General features: G+C 66.8%; 2 protein-coding genes across 12 annotated transcripts in view; both read left to right on the forward strand.

The window, feature by feature from the left end:
* Window positions 1-326: 326 nt before the first annotated feature.
* Window positions 327-7,719, forward strand: QTRT1 (queuine tRNA-ribosyltransferase catalytic subunit 1). Of its 3 annotated transcripts, none has more exons than XM_073318727.1 (10): window positions 327-574; window positions 1,598-1,666; window positions 2,784-2,922; window positions 3,975-4,053; window positions 4,585-4,700; window positions 5,255-5,393; window positions 5,948-6,023; window positions 6,211-6,320; window positions 6,688-6,772; window positions 7,003-7,719. In XM_073318727.1, exons 1-10 carry the CDS (start codon window positions 344-346, stop codon window positions 7,153-7,155), a joined length of 1,197 nt encoding a protein of 398 aa, XP_073174828.1. In that variant the 5' UTR covers window positions 327-343; the 3' UTR covers window positions 7,156-7,719. The 3 variants fall into 3 exon arrangements, with proteins under 3 accessions (XP_073174828.1, XP_073174829.1, XP_073174830.1); XM_073318728.1 differs by lacking the exon at window positions 327-574 and adding an exon at window positions 1,299-1,438; XM_073318729.1 differs by lacking the exon at window positions 327-574 and adding an exon at window positions 1,299-1,393.
* A 2,943-nt stretch (window positions 7,720-10,662) lies between these two features.
* LOC140900750 (potassium channel subfamily T member 2-like) overlaps window positions 10,663-15,265 on the forward strand; it is a 38,440-nt gene continuing 33,837 nt past the window's right edge. For all 9 annotated transcript variants that reach the window (XM_073318501.1, XM_073318509.1, XM_073318503.1 and 6 more), the window contains exon 1: window positions 10,663-10,838. In XM_073318501.1, the coding sequence (XP_073174602.1) occupies window positions 10,750-10,838 (89 nt within the window). In that variant the 5' untranslated portion in view covers window positions 10,663-10,749. The remainder of the gene's footprint in view (window positions 10,839-15,265) is intronic.

The raw sequence follows: 15,265 nt of genomic DNA on the forward strand, positions 1-15,265 counted from the left end.
GGCAGGAGCAGGGGGCCTGGGTCAGAGGGGGGGGTATCACTCTGGGGCACGAGGGGGCTTGGGGCAGGAGCAGGGGGGCTGGGTCAGAGGGGGGGTATCACTCTGGAGCACGAGGGGGCTCGGGCCTTGGGGGCAGGAGCAGGGGGCCTGGGCCAGAGCTGGGGGGAGTATCACTCTGGGGCACGAGGGGGCTCGGGCCTAGTGGGGAGGCTGAAGCCTGAACATGACAGCTGCGCTGCGACCCCCGCTCCCGCGTTGCCCAGGCAACGAGGGCGGCTCGGAATCACGTGACCGTGCCCAAGATGGTGCCGCCTAGGGAGGCGTCACGTGACTCCCGGCCAAGATGGCGGCGCCCAGCAGCCGCGGCCCGGCGCTGTCCCTGCGCGTGGTGGCCGAGTGCGGGCTGAGCAAGGCCCGGGCCTGCGAGCTGCGGCTGCCGCACGGCCCCGTGCTCAGCCCGGTCTTCATGCCCGTGGGCACGCAGGGCACCATGAAGGGGATCACGGCCCGGCAGCTGGAGGGGCTGGGCTGCCGCATCTGCCTGGGCAACACCTACCACCTGGGCATGAGGCCGGTGCGCGACCGCCCCCCCACCCCACCCCACCCCACCCCGGGCGTGAGGCCGGTGCGCGACCGCCCCCCCACCCCACCCCACCCCGGGCGTGAGGCCGGTGCGCGACCGCCCCCCCACCCCACCCCGGGCGTGAGGCCGGTGCGCGACCGCCCCCCCACCCCACCCCGGGCGTGAGGCCGGTGCGCGACCGCCCCCCCACCCCACCCCACCCCGGGCGTGAGGCCGGTGCGCGACCGCCCCCCCACCCCACCCCACCCCGGGCGTGAGGCCGGTGCGCGACCGCCCCCCCACCCCACCCCACCCCGGGCGTGAGGCCGGTGCGCGACCGCCCCCCCCCCGCCCCCCCCCGGGCGTGAGGCCGGTGCGCGACCGCCCCCCCCCCGCCCCCCCCCGGGCGTGAGGCCGGTGCGCGACCGCCCCCCCCCGCCCCCCCCCGGGCGTGAGGCCGGTGCGCGACCGCCCCCCCCCCCCCGGGCGTGAGGCCGGTGCGCGACCGCCCCCCCCCCCGGGCGTGAGGCCGGTGCGCGACCGCCCCCCCCGCCCCCCCCCCGGGCGTGAGGCCGGTGCGCGACCGCCCCCCCGCCCCCCCCCCCCGGGCGTGAGGCCGGTGCGCGACCGCCCCCGCCCCCCCCCCGGGCGTGAGGCCGGTGCGCGACCGCCCCCCCCCCCGCCCCCCCCCCCCGGGCGTGAGGCCGGTGCGCGACCGCCCCCCCCCACCCAGGGGTCTAATTCCCCCCCACACACACACTTTTCCACCTGGCTATGAGTGAGGCTTGTGGTTGTCTGACCCTCCCTGCTCACCTGCCGCGTGGTCATGAGGTCAGTGAGTGTCCCTGTCCCTGCAATCTCGGCGTAGTCTGTCGGGTGGGTGTAAAAGCCTGTTCTTTGTTGTTTGTTTGTTTGTTTTTTTGCGGGGGGGGGGCGGTTAGCTGGTGCTTCTGGAGTTCTGATTTCTGGAGAATCCTTGGGCCTGTGTTCAAATTTCTAACCAAGCTTTTTCCCACCCTTCTAAACCCACCTCAGGGGCCTGAGCTCATCAAACAAGCCAACGGCCTTCACGGGTTCATGAACTGGCAACAGAACCTGCTCACGGTGAGTGGGGCTCACCAGGGCTGGGCGAGGAGGCGGGTTTCAGAGGCCTGATCCCTGTGGGTTGGTGGTGAGAGGGGGAGCAGGTTAGAAGCCAGGCACTCTGGCAGCTTCTCATGGGAGCTTGGCTCTGGAGGGGTGAATCGGGGGCCCCTCTGGGCAGGGTGGGTGGTCCGGATTGGGGCCCCTATGGGCAGTGTGCCAGGACATTTCAGAGCTGGGCTGCAGCATGGAGCCCCAGTGTGTTTCCCCTGTGTTAACCCTTTCTTATCTGGGGCTTTTCTTGACTGTTGCTCTGTTCAGGGTTTGCACAGCACCTCGTACAGCCATGGGGTCCTAGGTGCTACCGTAATACACGTAATACATAATGTGCAGCCCCTAGCACGATGGGTGCCTAGGTGCTACCGTAATACACGTAATACATAATGTGCAGCCCCTAGCACAATGGGCCACGATGGGTGCCTAGGGGCTACCGTAATACACCTAATAGATAATACAGAGTGTACCTTTAGTGTTAGTGGAACATCCCACGTTGAAGCGGCTTCTGTACTATGTATCTACAGGTTCAGCCTGGGCACCGGCAGGGCAAGCTCCGGCCCATGGCTAACATGCCTCTGTGCTGCCCCAGCGGGGCCCCTTGCCCCCAGCAGCGAGCGGGGAAGCCTCTGAGGCTGCTGTTTAGCACCATTTGCCTCACTGAGCACCTGGGAGAGGATGACTAGCAAGCGGCCTCGTGGTGAAGGCGGTGGTCTGGCACTTGGGGGGTCTGGCTTTGATTCCTGGCTCTGCCGCTGACTCCCTGCGGGACCTTGGACAAGTCAGTGACTACCTGTGCCTCAGTTTGCCCATCTGTAAAGAGGGCATTGTAAGGAAGCTCACTAATGACTGAAGTGCTCAGATGCTCCAGTGATGGGGGCCTATGGAACAACTGAGGTAGATGGGCCACTGTCAGCCTGGAGTGGGCTCAAAGCAGAGGCCTGGAGTCTCCGTCCCCCTCCCTCAAGCTATCCAGCCTCCCTTCTCCCTATGTTGCACCTGTGACCCCTAGACAGTATCTCTGACCTAAATCTCAGCACCCCCTGGCCTGGTATTCTCTAGCTCTCGATGGGCTTGTTCGCAGGACAGCGGCGGGTTCCAGATGGTCTCCCTGGTGGAGCTGTCTGAGGTGACGGAGGAGGGTGTCCGCTTCCAGTCTCCGTACAATGGGGAAGAGATCCTGCTGACGCCGGAGAAATCCATCGAAATCCAGAACACGCTGGGTAACTTGTGCTGTTTGGGAGCCGCTGGCTGGGTCCCTGGTGCCTACCAGTGGCTGTACACAATGGGGCCATCCTTTAAAAAGGCATCCCCAAGGTGCAGACCGACCTAGAAAAGGAATTTTGAGTTTGAGCTGGTAACTCAGGAGGGAGCACTCGCCCTTGCAGCCCCAGTGCTGTGGGGGTTCAGTGGGGGGCACTGTCCCTTTGGAGGCAGTGCTGACCCAGTGCTGTACTGCCGGGGCAGGGTGGGGTGCTCATCTGGGAGTGTTTATCCCAGTGCCCTGGGGCAGTACGGGAGGGTTGCTGAGCTCTGGGGGAAGAAGTGGGGAAGTGAGATCCTCTCCTGTGGTTATTGAAGCTCCACATGGAGTTCAGGCCCTGTGGTGAGCTCTGGCCAGACCTCCCCACTTCTGTTACATTCTGCCACCCTAATCCCCTGTTGCCTGTGGAAATCCAGCTCCCGGTGGGGCTGAGCCCTGGTGTGTTGCTTCCGTGGGTTGCATGTGGCCTCGAATACTGCCACGCCAGTGTCGCGAGAGACCAGGGACCGGGTCACTCTGGTTCCTTCGAATCCTGTCGGCGGCGGGAACGACGGAAAGTCATGGCCGTCTGCTGGCTGCTTAGTGGAATGAGTCTGGTAGATCTCAGACCACGTCAAGTGCCAGATGCTCCCCGAGGGGTGGGTAAATAACACCCCCACCCCCACTTCTTAACGTCTTCAAAGCACAGAAGACATTAAGTGCAGTGGATGGTTTTCCTTTGGTTAAAGCAGAGTGGGGTCTAGTGGTTAGAGTTGGGGGGGCTGAGAGCCAGGACTCCTGGTTCTCTCCCTGATCTGGAAGGGGAGTGGGCTGCAGTGGAGGGCAGGGGGTTGGGAGCCAGGAGTCTTGGGTCCTGTTCTGGGCTCTGGGGGGGGATGTGAAGCTCAGGGCAGAGAATCAGAGCCATCCCCCTAGAGATTGGCCCTCCCCTGGCTCGCGGGGCCCTCCCCAGGCAAGTGGGAGCTGCCGCAGGCTCCTGGCTCAGGCTGCCTCTCCCTGTTCCCTTCCTAGGCTCAGACATCATGATGCAGCTGGATGACGTGGTGAGCAGCACCGTCACGGGGCCCCGAGTGGAGGAAGCCATGTACAGGTTTGTCCAATCTCTGTAGCGCCCCCCCACCTCTGTGGCTGGCGGATAATGCCCAGCTGAGCCTTCCCGAAGCAAGCGCCCCACTCGGGCTCCTCCACCCCCTGCTTTATCCCTCGTCCTAGGAGCCTGGTGGGGTGCCAGGCTCCTCGCCCCATTCGCTCCACGGGGTGGGTTTAACCCTGGGCAGGCCGGAGCCTCATCGCTGGTGGGTCCCAGCTGCGGGCGAGTGGAGGGCGTTCCCGTCTCGCCTAGTTCGCCCCCCCGCCCCGTGTGGCTGAGCTGTTTGTCCATCGATCTCCAAGTGCTTCCCAAAGCAGGTCCCTATCATTACTATCCTCGTTTTACAGATGGTGAAACTGAGGCACAGGGCAGTGAAGCGGCTTGCGCAGGGTGACCCAGCAGGTTGGGGGGCAGGGCCAGGAACAGAACCCAGCCTTTCCGAGTCCCAGTCCAGGGCTTTATCCATGAGGCCCCGCTGTCTCCAACTCTCCTGTGGGGTGGCAGGGACTGAGCGGGCCGGGTGCATTGCAGGTCGATTCGCTGGCTGGACCGCTGCATTGCTGCCAACAGCAAACCCAATGAGCAGAACCTCTTCGCCATCATCCAGGGTGGGCTGGACCCTGCCCTCCGCACCAAGTGTCTGGAAGGTAACGGAGACCTGGCTCTGCTCACTCCGGTAACAGCTGGTCTCTGTGCTCCGAGCCCGGGGATGGATGGGCTGGACTTGGGGGCTGGGATGACCGTGGGCAAGTCCCTGCTTCCCTCTGGGCCCCAGTTCCCATCTGGACAATGGTAATTCTTCCCGTGTCCAGATAGACCGTGAGCTCCTTGGCACGGGCCCGATCTCGGGCGGCCGTACCTGTGTTGCTGGGTGGTTTCCCCTCTCCAGAGCTGCCGGGAAGCCGGGCAGGGCCTGGTCTGGGCTCGCCAGCCCTACTGTGGTCGTGGGAGCTGTGTGGGGCCGTGATGCCTGCGGCGGGAAGCTCCCGGCTGGCTTTGGGGTAGGATTTAGAGCTGCTGGAGGGGACTAACCCTGTGGGATGGGGGCATGCCCTGGGGGTGAGGCGAAGGAAGGGGGTGTAGAAGCTGCCTCTTCCCCCTTAGCCTGTGGAGACCCTCACGAGGGCATGGGTAGGAGTGATCCTGCCCTACCCCTTCCCCCTTAGGGACGGGACCTTCCTAGCTCTGTTTCCATCCCCAGAGATGACGCAGCGGGACGTGCCCGGCTTCGCCATCGGGGGGCTGAGCGGCGGTGAGGCGAAGGATCACTTCTGGAGGATGGTGACCCTCAGCACCGACCATCTCCCCAGGGGGAAGCCCCGCTATCTCATGGGGGTTGGGTAGGTGTCGACGTCGAGCAGCGTCCACTCCCTGGCTCCCCCCTTCTTCTGGGGCTTTCGGCTGGGCTTGGCATCTCGGGGGACTGGTTCCCTCCGCTTGGGCTCAGGGATTGTCCCGTCTACGCAGCACCTGCTGCTGCTGGGGTGCTTCATGCTGCAGAACCTAGGGGGTTCAGGTGCCTGGGGCAGCAGCGCCTCATGCGGGGAACCAAGGGGGTTCAGGCGCTTGAGGCCTAGTGTGCAAGTTGAAGCCGAAACATGGCTGCCTAGTTACCCCACTTCCTCCTGGGTCATGGGAGGGGAGCATGTGACCCTTCACCAAGAGGGTGATGCCCGGGGGCTGGCAGGTATGGCCCACACTCGGGCAGGGCAGGGCCCCAATTCTAACACCCCTTCCCCACCCATGTGCCTCACCCTGCCCTCCAGAGGGCCTTGGGTCGTCTCGCTCCCTCTCCTGAGGTTCCCCAGGTTTGTGCTGGGTGTCTGGGGCCCTAGGCTGAGACCCGATGTGCTCACGGGCCAGTTTGCAGAGCTGTCGTCTCCCCCACCCCCAGCTACGCCACGGACCTGGTGGTCTGCGTTGCCCTGGGCTGCGACATGTTTGACTGCGTCTTCCCCACCCGGACAGCGGTGAGTGGCTGCACTCAGGGAACGGGGTGGGGGTGGGGGGGTCAGTCTGTCTGTCTACACCCTGGGCTGCTCTTCTGTTTGCTGGGATGCCCCATAGTGATGGGCAGGTAACTGGGATCACACACCCCACCCCATAACCCCTTGTTGGCCACAGTCTCAGTGACCAGCCGGATCCTTTCCCTCCCAGCGCTTCGGCTCGGCCCTGGTGCCCTGGGGCTCCCTGCCAGTAAAGAACAAGCAGTTCGCCAAGGACTTCCGGCCCATCGACGAGAACTGCGACTGCCCCACCTGCCGCAGGTGCGTGCCCTGGGTCGGGGGAGGGGGGCAGGCAAGGGTCGTTCCCCTCCCTGTGGCGGCCACCTCGCCCCGCTGATGGGCTGGGAGCCAGCTGCGTGCTGGGCACCTCAAAGTGAGTTGGTGCTTGGGGGTGGGGGGCGTTGGGTCCCCACCTTCAGCACGGATCTCCTGCCCTGGTGAGGGGGGGTGGAGGACAGAGCTGCCCTCACCCCAGGGTACTGACCCCCGATCCCAGCCTTTCTCTCAGCCGTGGCTCGTCGCCAGGGGCTCCCATGGGTCTCTCGAGCTCTGTCCCTTCCGAGGCTGCCCCAGGAGGGTCGGTTCCTGGGGCCTTCACCTCCTTCACCGCGACGTTTCCCCGTCCCAGGTACAGCCGGGCCTTCCTGCACGCCCTGGTCCGCAGCGAGACGGTTGCCATGCACCTCCTCACAGTACACAACATCGCCTACCAGGTGGGTCCCCAGGGCGCCACCCGCCGGAGTGCTGCCCTCTAGGCCGGGCGTTAACAGCCCTGGAGGCTGGGGGGGCACAGCAGGGCTGTTAAATTTGCTGCTGCTTCCTCCCGGGAGCCAGGCGGGTTCTGGGTGTGTGGCGAGCCCCTGGGTCTGTCCCCAGTCGGTGGGGAGGGGACGTGGGAAGTATCTGAGCTGTTCAGGGTGTAATCTGTTCCCCTCCCCTACAGTTGAATCTGATGCGGTCGATCCGGGAGAGCATCGTGGAGCAGAGGTTCCCGCAGTTCGTTCGGGACTTCATGAGAACCATGTACGGCAGCCGGGAGCGGTACCCGCCATGGGCTGTGGAGGCCCTGGCCTCGGTCAATATCACCCTGGAGTGATGGGGGGATGGGGGGGGAGGTTGTTTTTCACTCCCTGTCCCCTCCAAAGAAGATGAGCTTGGAGGAGCACAGAGAATCTCTTCTTGACCTGGATTATCCCAGCTCTTCCCGCCCCCAGCAGATACCCCGGGAGTGGGAGGGGTCAGACCTGTAGCCCAGCCGGCCCCATCTTCTGATGCCCGTGCCCAGCAGTGACGGCTCTTCGTAGCGTCTCCACCATGGGACGAGGGGGGGTCGGTGAGTCTGCAGCACAGAGCTCCTCTGTGCAAAGGGTTCTGGGTAACACGGGAGCCCTCAATCGGGCTCGTGGCAGGAGCAGTGCCAGGGCCTGGGTTGTGGGGTCAAAAGAGTTAAAACCCAGCAGCCTCCAAGCTCATTAAGAAGGGGGCCTGGGAATGATTTTAAGCTTTCTTTTTGTTTTACTGTCCCGTCCCGCCTTTGTACACGGTTTGTAATTAACGGTTGGGTTTTTAACGAGGCGGAGCCAGGTGCTCTGCTCCCCACTGGGCTGGGCACTGCCCATCAGCCCCCAATAAAGGCTGTGAAGCTGCCAGTGGAGATGGATCAGCCTGTTGTGGGGAGTTGACTTGTGGGGGTGTGGCTGGCTTGGGGCAAAGACTGGGCCCCTCCACACCGGTCTGGTCTGGCAGGTGCACGACATCCCCCTCCGCTGCAGGATGCCAGAGACACCTACATGGCAGGGCACATGCCTGCTTGTGACATGGAAGGGTGGGCAAATCCCCTTACAGCCTGGACAGTGGGAGGGAGCACCTGAGCTGTTCTGCATCCCTTGTGCTGGGTCTGAACCTGCTCAAGAGCATCCGCCTCTAGGCTGTGGTGCAGGGGTGGTCTCTACAGGGGTCCTTTGCCCCTGCGCTCAGATGCAGCCACTTCTGGGGTGGGACATGGCAGCTGTTCAACAGCGGTACAGCACCAGTGCTTGGTGCATGGAGTGAACAGGAGCGCGGGGAGGCAGGGCTGGGCCTGTGCTGTCTGGGGAAAGCTTTGGTGCTCGCCTCCGACCTGTTTGGTGCCTGAGGGCTGCTGACGTGGCCGAGGCCTGGAGGTGAGCTGGGCTTGTGGGTGGGCCCCCCCACCACTATCTAGCTCAGGGACGATCTAGCCACTCTCCAGCAGCAGCCTGTCACAGACCCTACGGGGTGCCCCAGTCCCTATGCACTGGGCTGGGGGCGGGGGTGGGGAAGCAGGGCCCAGGATACCAGCTGGGGCCTCATGGACCTGGCTTCAAGTCCCTGCTGTGCTGCAGCCTCTCCGTGTGATCTCATGCCAGTGGTGTAGTGTCTCCGTGCCTCGGTTTCCCCATGTGTCCAGTGGCACTAATAGCCCTGCCTCCCCAGCAGGCTGGGAGGGCAAATGGGGCAGCGCCCGAGGTGCCTAGAACAGGAGCGGCTGCAGCCCGTGGCGCTGTGCGTTTCCCATCCCCTTCCAAGCCCCGACTCCTGCCTCTCCCGCTCCCCAAGCCCAGCCCGGGGGGGGTCCCCCCAGCAGGTTGTGATCTGTTCCATGGGGAAAGCATCCCCGGGGGGCCAGCTGCTGGGAATGGGAGGTTCCCCTGTCGGCCAGTAGGGGGCAGCAGGTGCCTGGCGAAAGCGGGGCCCTGGTGGCGCTGCAGCGAGCTCGGGAGGTTCTGCTGCCTGCGTGCAGGGGGCTGTACGGTCAGTGCTCTTGGCATCCTGATGGGGACCCTGCACTGGCTTCTGCTGTCCTGGAGCAGGGACTGCTGCAGGGAGGGGTGATCGGGTACCAGAAGAACCCAGGAGTCCTGGCTCCGAGGCCCCCTTTCTCTAAGCCACCCAACGCAACTCCCCCCCCGGTGGGTTCCTGTTCCCGCCCCCCCTGGCTTGTGCCCGGTAAAGCAGCAGGCTGGGAAGATCCGGTGCATTTGTTAGCCCTGCCTGCTCCATCCATCCTGCTTTTGACCCGGGTTCCTCTTGTCCCTGCCAGCCCAGGAAGGAGCCCAGGGGTGAGGGTGCTGGGAAGGGGTAGCACTGCCCGGGCTCCTGGTGAGCTGCAGGTAGGAGAGGGTGGTGCTGCGGCTCCTCAGTTCTGGGCACATTCAGCTTTGCAAACCCTCCAGGGAAAGAGACCGGCCTTGCCGGGGTCCCCCTGCCTGGGCCATCAAAATCACAGGGCGGGCGCTCCCCTGGCACATATCCCCGGCCCGGGGCAATGCTTCCAGTTGTGGTGGACCCAGGTACGTAGAGCCGTTGGCAACCCAGGGGTTAAGCCATACATGGGTTGGGCCCACCTGCAAGGTGTCTCCTATGCCAGGCCGCACCTGGCGTGATGCACGGACACAGTGTAAGCAGCTCGCTGTGGAGGGCAGGGTGGGGGTGAGGTGCCCTGGCCTAGGAGAAGCGGCAGAGAACAGGGCCTGGGGATGGGGGGGGAGCTGGGTGCGATAGGGGAGAGGAAGGGCGCCATGGTGCTGGGGGAGAGAGACACGCTAGTGCAGGGGCGCACACAGAGAGGTCCAGGAGCTGGAGTCTCTTCCTGGGTGTGCATGATAGGCTGTCCGTGAATGCAGCCGCCAGGGGTTCACGGCCACCACCGGGAGGGGAGTGGGGTCTAGTGGTTAGAGCAGGGCAGGTGGGAGCCAGGACTCCTGGGTTCTCTCCCCAGCGTGGGTGGGGGGGGAGTGGTGTCTGGTGGTTTGGGAGAGGGGGGCGGGTTCTATCCCGGCTCTGGGAGGGGCGTGGGGGCTAGCGGTTAGAAGAGGGGTCCTGGGAGCCAGGACTCCTGGGTTCTCTCCCCAGCGTGGGTGGGGGGGAGTGGTGTCTGGTGGTTTGGGAGAGGGGGGCGGGTTCTATCCCGGCTCTGGGAGGGGCGTGGGGGCTAGCGGTTAGAAGAGGGGTCCTGGGAGCCAGGACTCCTGGGTTCTCTCCCCAGCGTGGGGGGGGGAGTGGTGTCTGGTGGTTTGGGAGAGGGGGGCGGGTTCTATCCCGGCTCTGGGAGGGGCGTGGGGGCTGGCGGTTAGAAGAGGGGTCCTGGGAGCCAGGACTCCTGGGTTCTCTCCCCAGCGTGGGGGGGGGAGTGGTGTCTGGTGGTTTGGGAGAGGGGGGCGGGTTCTATGCCGGCTCTGGGAGGGGCGTGGGGGCTGGCGGTTAGAAGCGGGGCAGGGAGGAGCATCTTGTCCCCCGGAGCCCGAGGGGTTAAGAGGGAGGGAGCCCGGGCAGCGGCCCCCCGGCGAGGGGCGGGTCGGCGCGGCCCCTCCTGCTGGAAACGCCCCCCCGCCGTCCCTGCCGGAGACCGAGCCGCGCTCAGCGCCGGGGGCCGGGCCGTGGGCGAGCGGCAGCGCCCCGGGGGGCAGCCAGGGCGGGGGCAGCTCCCAGGCTGCTGCAGGAGCCGGGCACCTGCCGCCCCCCGGCCGGCGAGCCGAGGCCGATGGCGCCGGCTGCCGGCCTCCCTCCCCAGCCCGGGCGGCGGGCGGCGAGCGGCTCCGGGGCGCCCGCGCCGCCCCGCCGTGCCCCTGGGCCCCGGGCGTAGCCGGCCGCCCTGGCTAGCGGCGCCCGGTGCCCGGCAGCCGCCGGGGCGCAGGCGAGCGCCGGCGGGACGGCGGCGTCGGGAGCCGGCATGGCGGAGCTGGAGAAGGAGGTTCTGCCCCTGCCCCCGCGCTACCGCTTCCGCGACCTGCTGCTGGGGGACTGGCAGGCCGACGAGAGGTGCGGGGGGCCCCACCCTGGCGCTGGCGGGGGGGGCTGGGCGAGGGGCGGGCTGGACGGGGCGCTGGCGGGGGGGGGGGCTGGGCGAGGGGCACACGGGGCGGGCTGGACGGGGCGCTGGCAGGGTGGGGGCTGGGCGAGGGGCGGGCTGGACGGGGCGCTGGGCGAGGGGCGCGCGGGGCGCTGGCAGGGTGGGGGGGCTGGGCGAGGGGCGCGCGGGGCGCTGGCAGGGTGGGGGGGCTGGGCGAGGGGCGGGCTGGACGGGGCGCTGGCAGGGTGGGGGGGCTGGGCGAGGGGCACACGGGGCGGGCTGGATGGGGCGCTGGCAGGGTGGGGGCTGGGCGAGGGGCGGGCTGGACGGGGCGCTGGCAGGGTGGGGGGGCTGGGCGAGGGGCACACGGGGCGGGCTGGACGGGGCGCTGGCAGGGTGGGGGGGCTGGGCGAGGGGCGGGCTGGACGGGCCGCTGGCAGGGTGGGGGGGCTGGGCGAGGGGCGCGCGGGGCGGGCTGGACGGGGCGCTGGCAGGGTGGGGGGGCTGGGCGGGCTGGATGGGGCGCTGGCAGGGTGGGGGGGCTGGGCGAGGGGCGCGCGGGGCGGGCTGGATGGGGCGCTGGCAGGGTGGGGGGGCTGGGCGAGGGGCGGGCTGGATGGGGCGCTGGCAGGGTGGGGGGGCTGGGCGAGGGGCACACGGGGCGGGCTGGACGGGGCGCTGGCAGGGTGGGGGGGCTGGGCGAGGGGCGCGCGGGGCGGGCTGGATGGGGCGCTGGCAGGGTGGGGGGGCTGGGCGGGCTGGATGGGGCGCTGGCAGGGTAGGGGGGCTGGGCGAGGGGCGGGCTGGACGGGGCGCTGGCAGGGTGGGGGGGCTGGGCGAGGGGCGCGCGGGGCGGGCTGGATGGGGCGCTGGCAGGGTGGGGGAGCTGGGCGCGGGGCGGGCTGGATGGGGCGCTGGCAGGGTGGGGGGGCTGGGCGAGGGGCGCGCGGGGCGGGCTGGATGGGGGGCCCCAGAGAGGCTGGTCCCTGCTCCAGCTTTGCCAGCCCACCTCTGGTGCGAGCTGTGCCCAGGCAGTCCTGGGGGCGTCGGGCTCTCTGGGGCGGGGCCCCCATGCCCTGGTTCCTGTGTTGCCTGCCGCAGCCTCCCCGGGCTCTCGGCCTGGGCTCTGAGTCTGCTGCCCGCCTGCCCGAAACACTTTGCCCTGGGAGCTGGGTGCGTGATTTCCGCTGGGTGGCCCCTCGTCTTCCCCTGCCCCCCATTCCCTCTCTGAGGACAGGGTAGGGGGGCTCAATCTCCCTCCCCCGATCGGTGCCACCACCCCGAGAGCCTCCCCCATGCTCCCTGCCCCTGCTGATGCCAGTGTCGCCTGCCGCTTCTGGGCCCTCAGCCAGAGGGATGGGGACAAATGGGGAGGTGTTGCCTCGGGGCGGAAGGGAGCGGCAGCGTGGTCTGGTGATCTGGGGGGTGGGGTACCAGGACTCCTGGGTTCTGTTCCCAGCTCTGGGAGGGGAGTGGGGTCTAGTGGTTAGAGCAGGAGGCACTGGGAGCCAGGACTCCTGGGTTCTCCCCCCAGCTCTTGGGGAAGGTGTAAGCTCCGGATCAGAACGGATGGCATGGTCCTGGGGACACTGGGAAGCCCATGTTGGGTGGTTCTGGGCAGCGGCAGGGGCCACCGGCTGGCTTTCGGTGGCTCTCCGTAGCGCCTGAGGTGTCACCTGGCGCCCCAGGGTCCTTGGCGGCTGCTGCATGGGATCTCCCGGGGGGCTGCCTGGCTTCTCCTGGGCACAGCAGGGGCCTCGGCGGCTCTGTGTGGAGCTGCTGAGCATGGGGGCAGGTCCCGCAGGGTGTGTGGAGCTGGGCGCTTTCCCTGTGGCAGGGCAGGGGACGGGGTGGGGGTTTGGGGCAGTGCGTGGGGCTCTGTCTGGTGTCCCCGGGGGTCTCCCTGGCTCTGACTGGCATGCATGGGGCATGGGATGGTGCAGCAGTGTCCCCCCGGGCCGCTGCAGGCACTGGGGGCTTTCCCCACAGTGTCGCGTGTCCATGGGGCACTTCCAGTGTGGGCACAGGCTGCCCTAGTGAGAGCCCCCCTGCTGCACCATGTGGGGGCAAGGACTCCAGGCAGCGGCTGGGTGCCCCACCCCCACCCCCAGCCCTGCTCTGAGGGATCCCCCGGGGGATGCTCCATGGCTCATGCAGTCCCCAGCCTCTCGGCTGAGCCAGCCAGTCCCCCTGGAGACCTTGCCCCTGGGGTCAGATTGGAGCCGCTGTCCCCTTGAGGGGAAAGGCCTCGTGTCCCATTCCCCACCCCCCTGGGCCAGCCAGTCCCTGCTGCTCTGGGCCTGGATGGTGAGGGGCACCAGCATAGCTGGCTGGGGGAGCCCAGGGCTGGGACAGAGGGGGGCTCCATGTCGGGCTTGAGGGGCACCCGCGAAGCTGGGGGGTGGGAGGAGCCTGGGGCTGGGTTAGCGGCGGGGCGCTGCAGGTCAGGAGTGAGGGGCAGCGGCAGAGCTTGGGGGCAGGGGGAAGCCCAGCGTGAGGCTGGTCTGGGTCTGTGCTTCCAGTGACCCGAGTCTCGGTGGCCTGGGGCTGTTGGGATCTAGCAGCTCCTAAGGGGTTAACGAAGCTGCGAGCCCAGACTGGGGGTGGGGGTGGGGGGTGTTTTCAGAGCTTCCCTGAAGCCCATTTCCCACCCCCATCCCCCAATCCACCCACACCCCTCCTCCTAGCCTGCTTCCAGCGACAGTCACCAGCTGCTGCCTGACTCCAGCGCCTGATCATTGGAGCGAGGGATATGGGGGTAGCTTAGCTGCACCCCGGGCTGTTGCAGGGAGATGCGGGGGGGGGGTGTGTGGACAGGAAGGAGTGGGGGGGATATCCTCTTCAACCTCAACTCATTGTCCCCCCGTCGCCCCTGCTCCTTCCCCTTGGGCAGAGGCCGCCTGGAGCCAGATCCCTGCAGCCTGAGCAGGTACCCGGGGCTGCCGGCTGGTGCCAGCTAGGGGAACCTTCCAGGGCTTTACGTGCCAGCCTGGATCTGGCCCAGCAGGCAGAGGCTGTGTGGAAATTATAGCTGGAGAAGATCTGTTGTGGTTAATCAGGTGTATCCGGCTGTGGTGCACACAGACCACAACCCAGCTCCAGGGGTCCCCAGCGACCGTCCCTCCCCCAGAGAGCTCACCAAGGATCATTCCCACCCTCTTACAAAGGGAGGACTGAGGGCCAACACAGACAAAGGTGTCACGGCATCCCCAGGCGAAGCTCTGGAACTGCTCCCCATGAAGCCAGGCAGGAGTCCGGGGAAGTCTCTCTGGGAGCAGCCTGTCTGCAGGACACACAGCTCACCCGGCTTCCACCTTCAACATCCTCTGCCCCTCCGTGCACTTTCCCCAGTGAGTCCGCCCAGGCGGGGTCCTGGGGAAGCCAGAGGGTCCTGCCCCCCAACTCCACAGTCAGACGGGACTCTCAGCCAGCCAGTAAAACAGAAGGTTTATTAGACAACAGGGACATGGTCTGACACAGAGCTTGTAGGTGCAGAGAACAGGACCCCTCAGCTGGGTCCATTTTGAGGGGGGCAGTGAGCCAGACAACCACGTCTGCCCTTCACTCCATGTCTCCAGCCAGCACCAAACTGAAACAGCCTCCCCAACCCCCCGGGCTTTGTCCCTTTCCTGGGCCAGGAGGGCACCTGATTCCTTTGTTCTCCAACCCTTTAGCTCTCACCTTGCAGGGGGGAAGGGCCCAGGCCATCAGTTGCCAGGAAACAGGGTGTCGGCCATTCCCTGTGTCCAGACCCCTGCACACACCTGCCCTCTAGGGCTCTGCAATGATCATACAACCTTATCCCACCACCTAGATACTTAAGAAATGCATAGGGGAAACTGAGGCACCCCCACACTATTCAGAGGAAACATTAAGAACAGTCCCGCTTCGTCACAGGGGGCACTCTTGGCCAGTTAGCTGTGATGTGGTGGTGGGAGCATTTATCTAGGGTCTGCGCTAGGAATGATCTGGGGGAGGGGGGCATGCAGCAGGTCAGAGCAGCTGATCACAACGGTCCCTTCTGGTCATCTGCTCCCGGGCTGGCGTGTGTCTCAGCCGGTTCAACATTTTGCACCTGGCGGAGCCCTGCCGGGCAGGAGGCCTTGCTCTGGCAGCAGCCCTGGGGCCTTTCTGGGGTGCATGGGGGGCAGGGATCTGCTGGCGGCTGAGTGCCCCGGGGCCGGGTGGGGCAAAGGCTGGCTCTGGGCGCGCGGGCTGTGCCAAGTGGAACGCTGAGAGCAGCTGACAGCGGGAATGAACAGCTTTGTTCCGCCTGTATCTCCTGCAATGGATACAGGGCACCCCCGGAGGGGCTGAGCTGGCCCCTTGCCCCCCTGGATCCTGATATGTTGGTGCCCCTGCCCCCGCCGGCCCAGGGAGGGTGAGCTGGAGAGGT

Source organism: Lepidochelys kempii, chromosome 20 (assembly GCF_965140265.1).
Source record: "Lepidochelys kempii isolate rLepKem1 chromosome 20, rLepKem1.hap2, whole genome shotgun sequence".
Lineage (NCBI taxonomy): Eukaryota > Metazoa > Chordata > Testudines > Cheloniidae > Lepidochelys > Lepidochelys kempii.

What these genes read in the sequence shown, in the direction of transcription:
- QTRT1 (XM_073318727.1), top strand. Translation starts at nt 344, where the DNA reads ATGGCGGCGCCCAGCAGCCGCGGCCCGGCGCTGTCCCTGCGCGTGGTG. An exon ending in GGCAACAGAACCTGCTCACG is followed by an intron (nt 1,667 to 2,783) that starts GTGAGTGGGGCT and finishes GCTTGTTCGCAG; the next exon opens with GACAGCGGCGGGTTCCAGAT. An exon ending in CCGCACCAAGTGTCTGGAAG is followed by an intron (nt 4,701 to 5,254) that starts GTAACGGAGACC and finishes TTCCATCCCCAG; the next exon opens with AGATGACGCAGCGGGACGTG.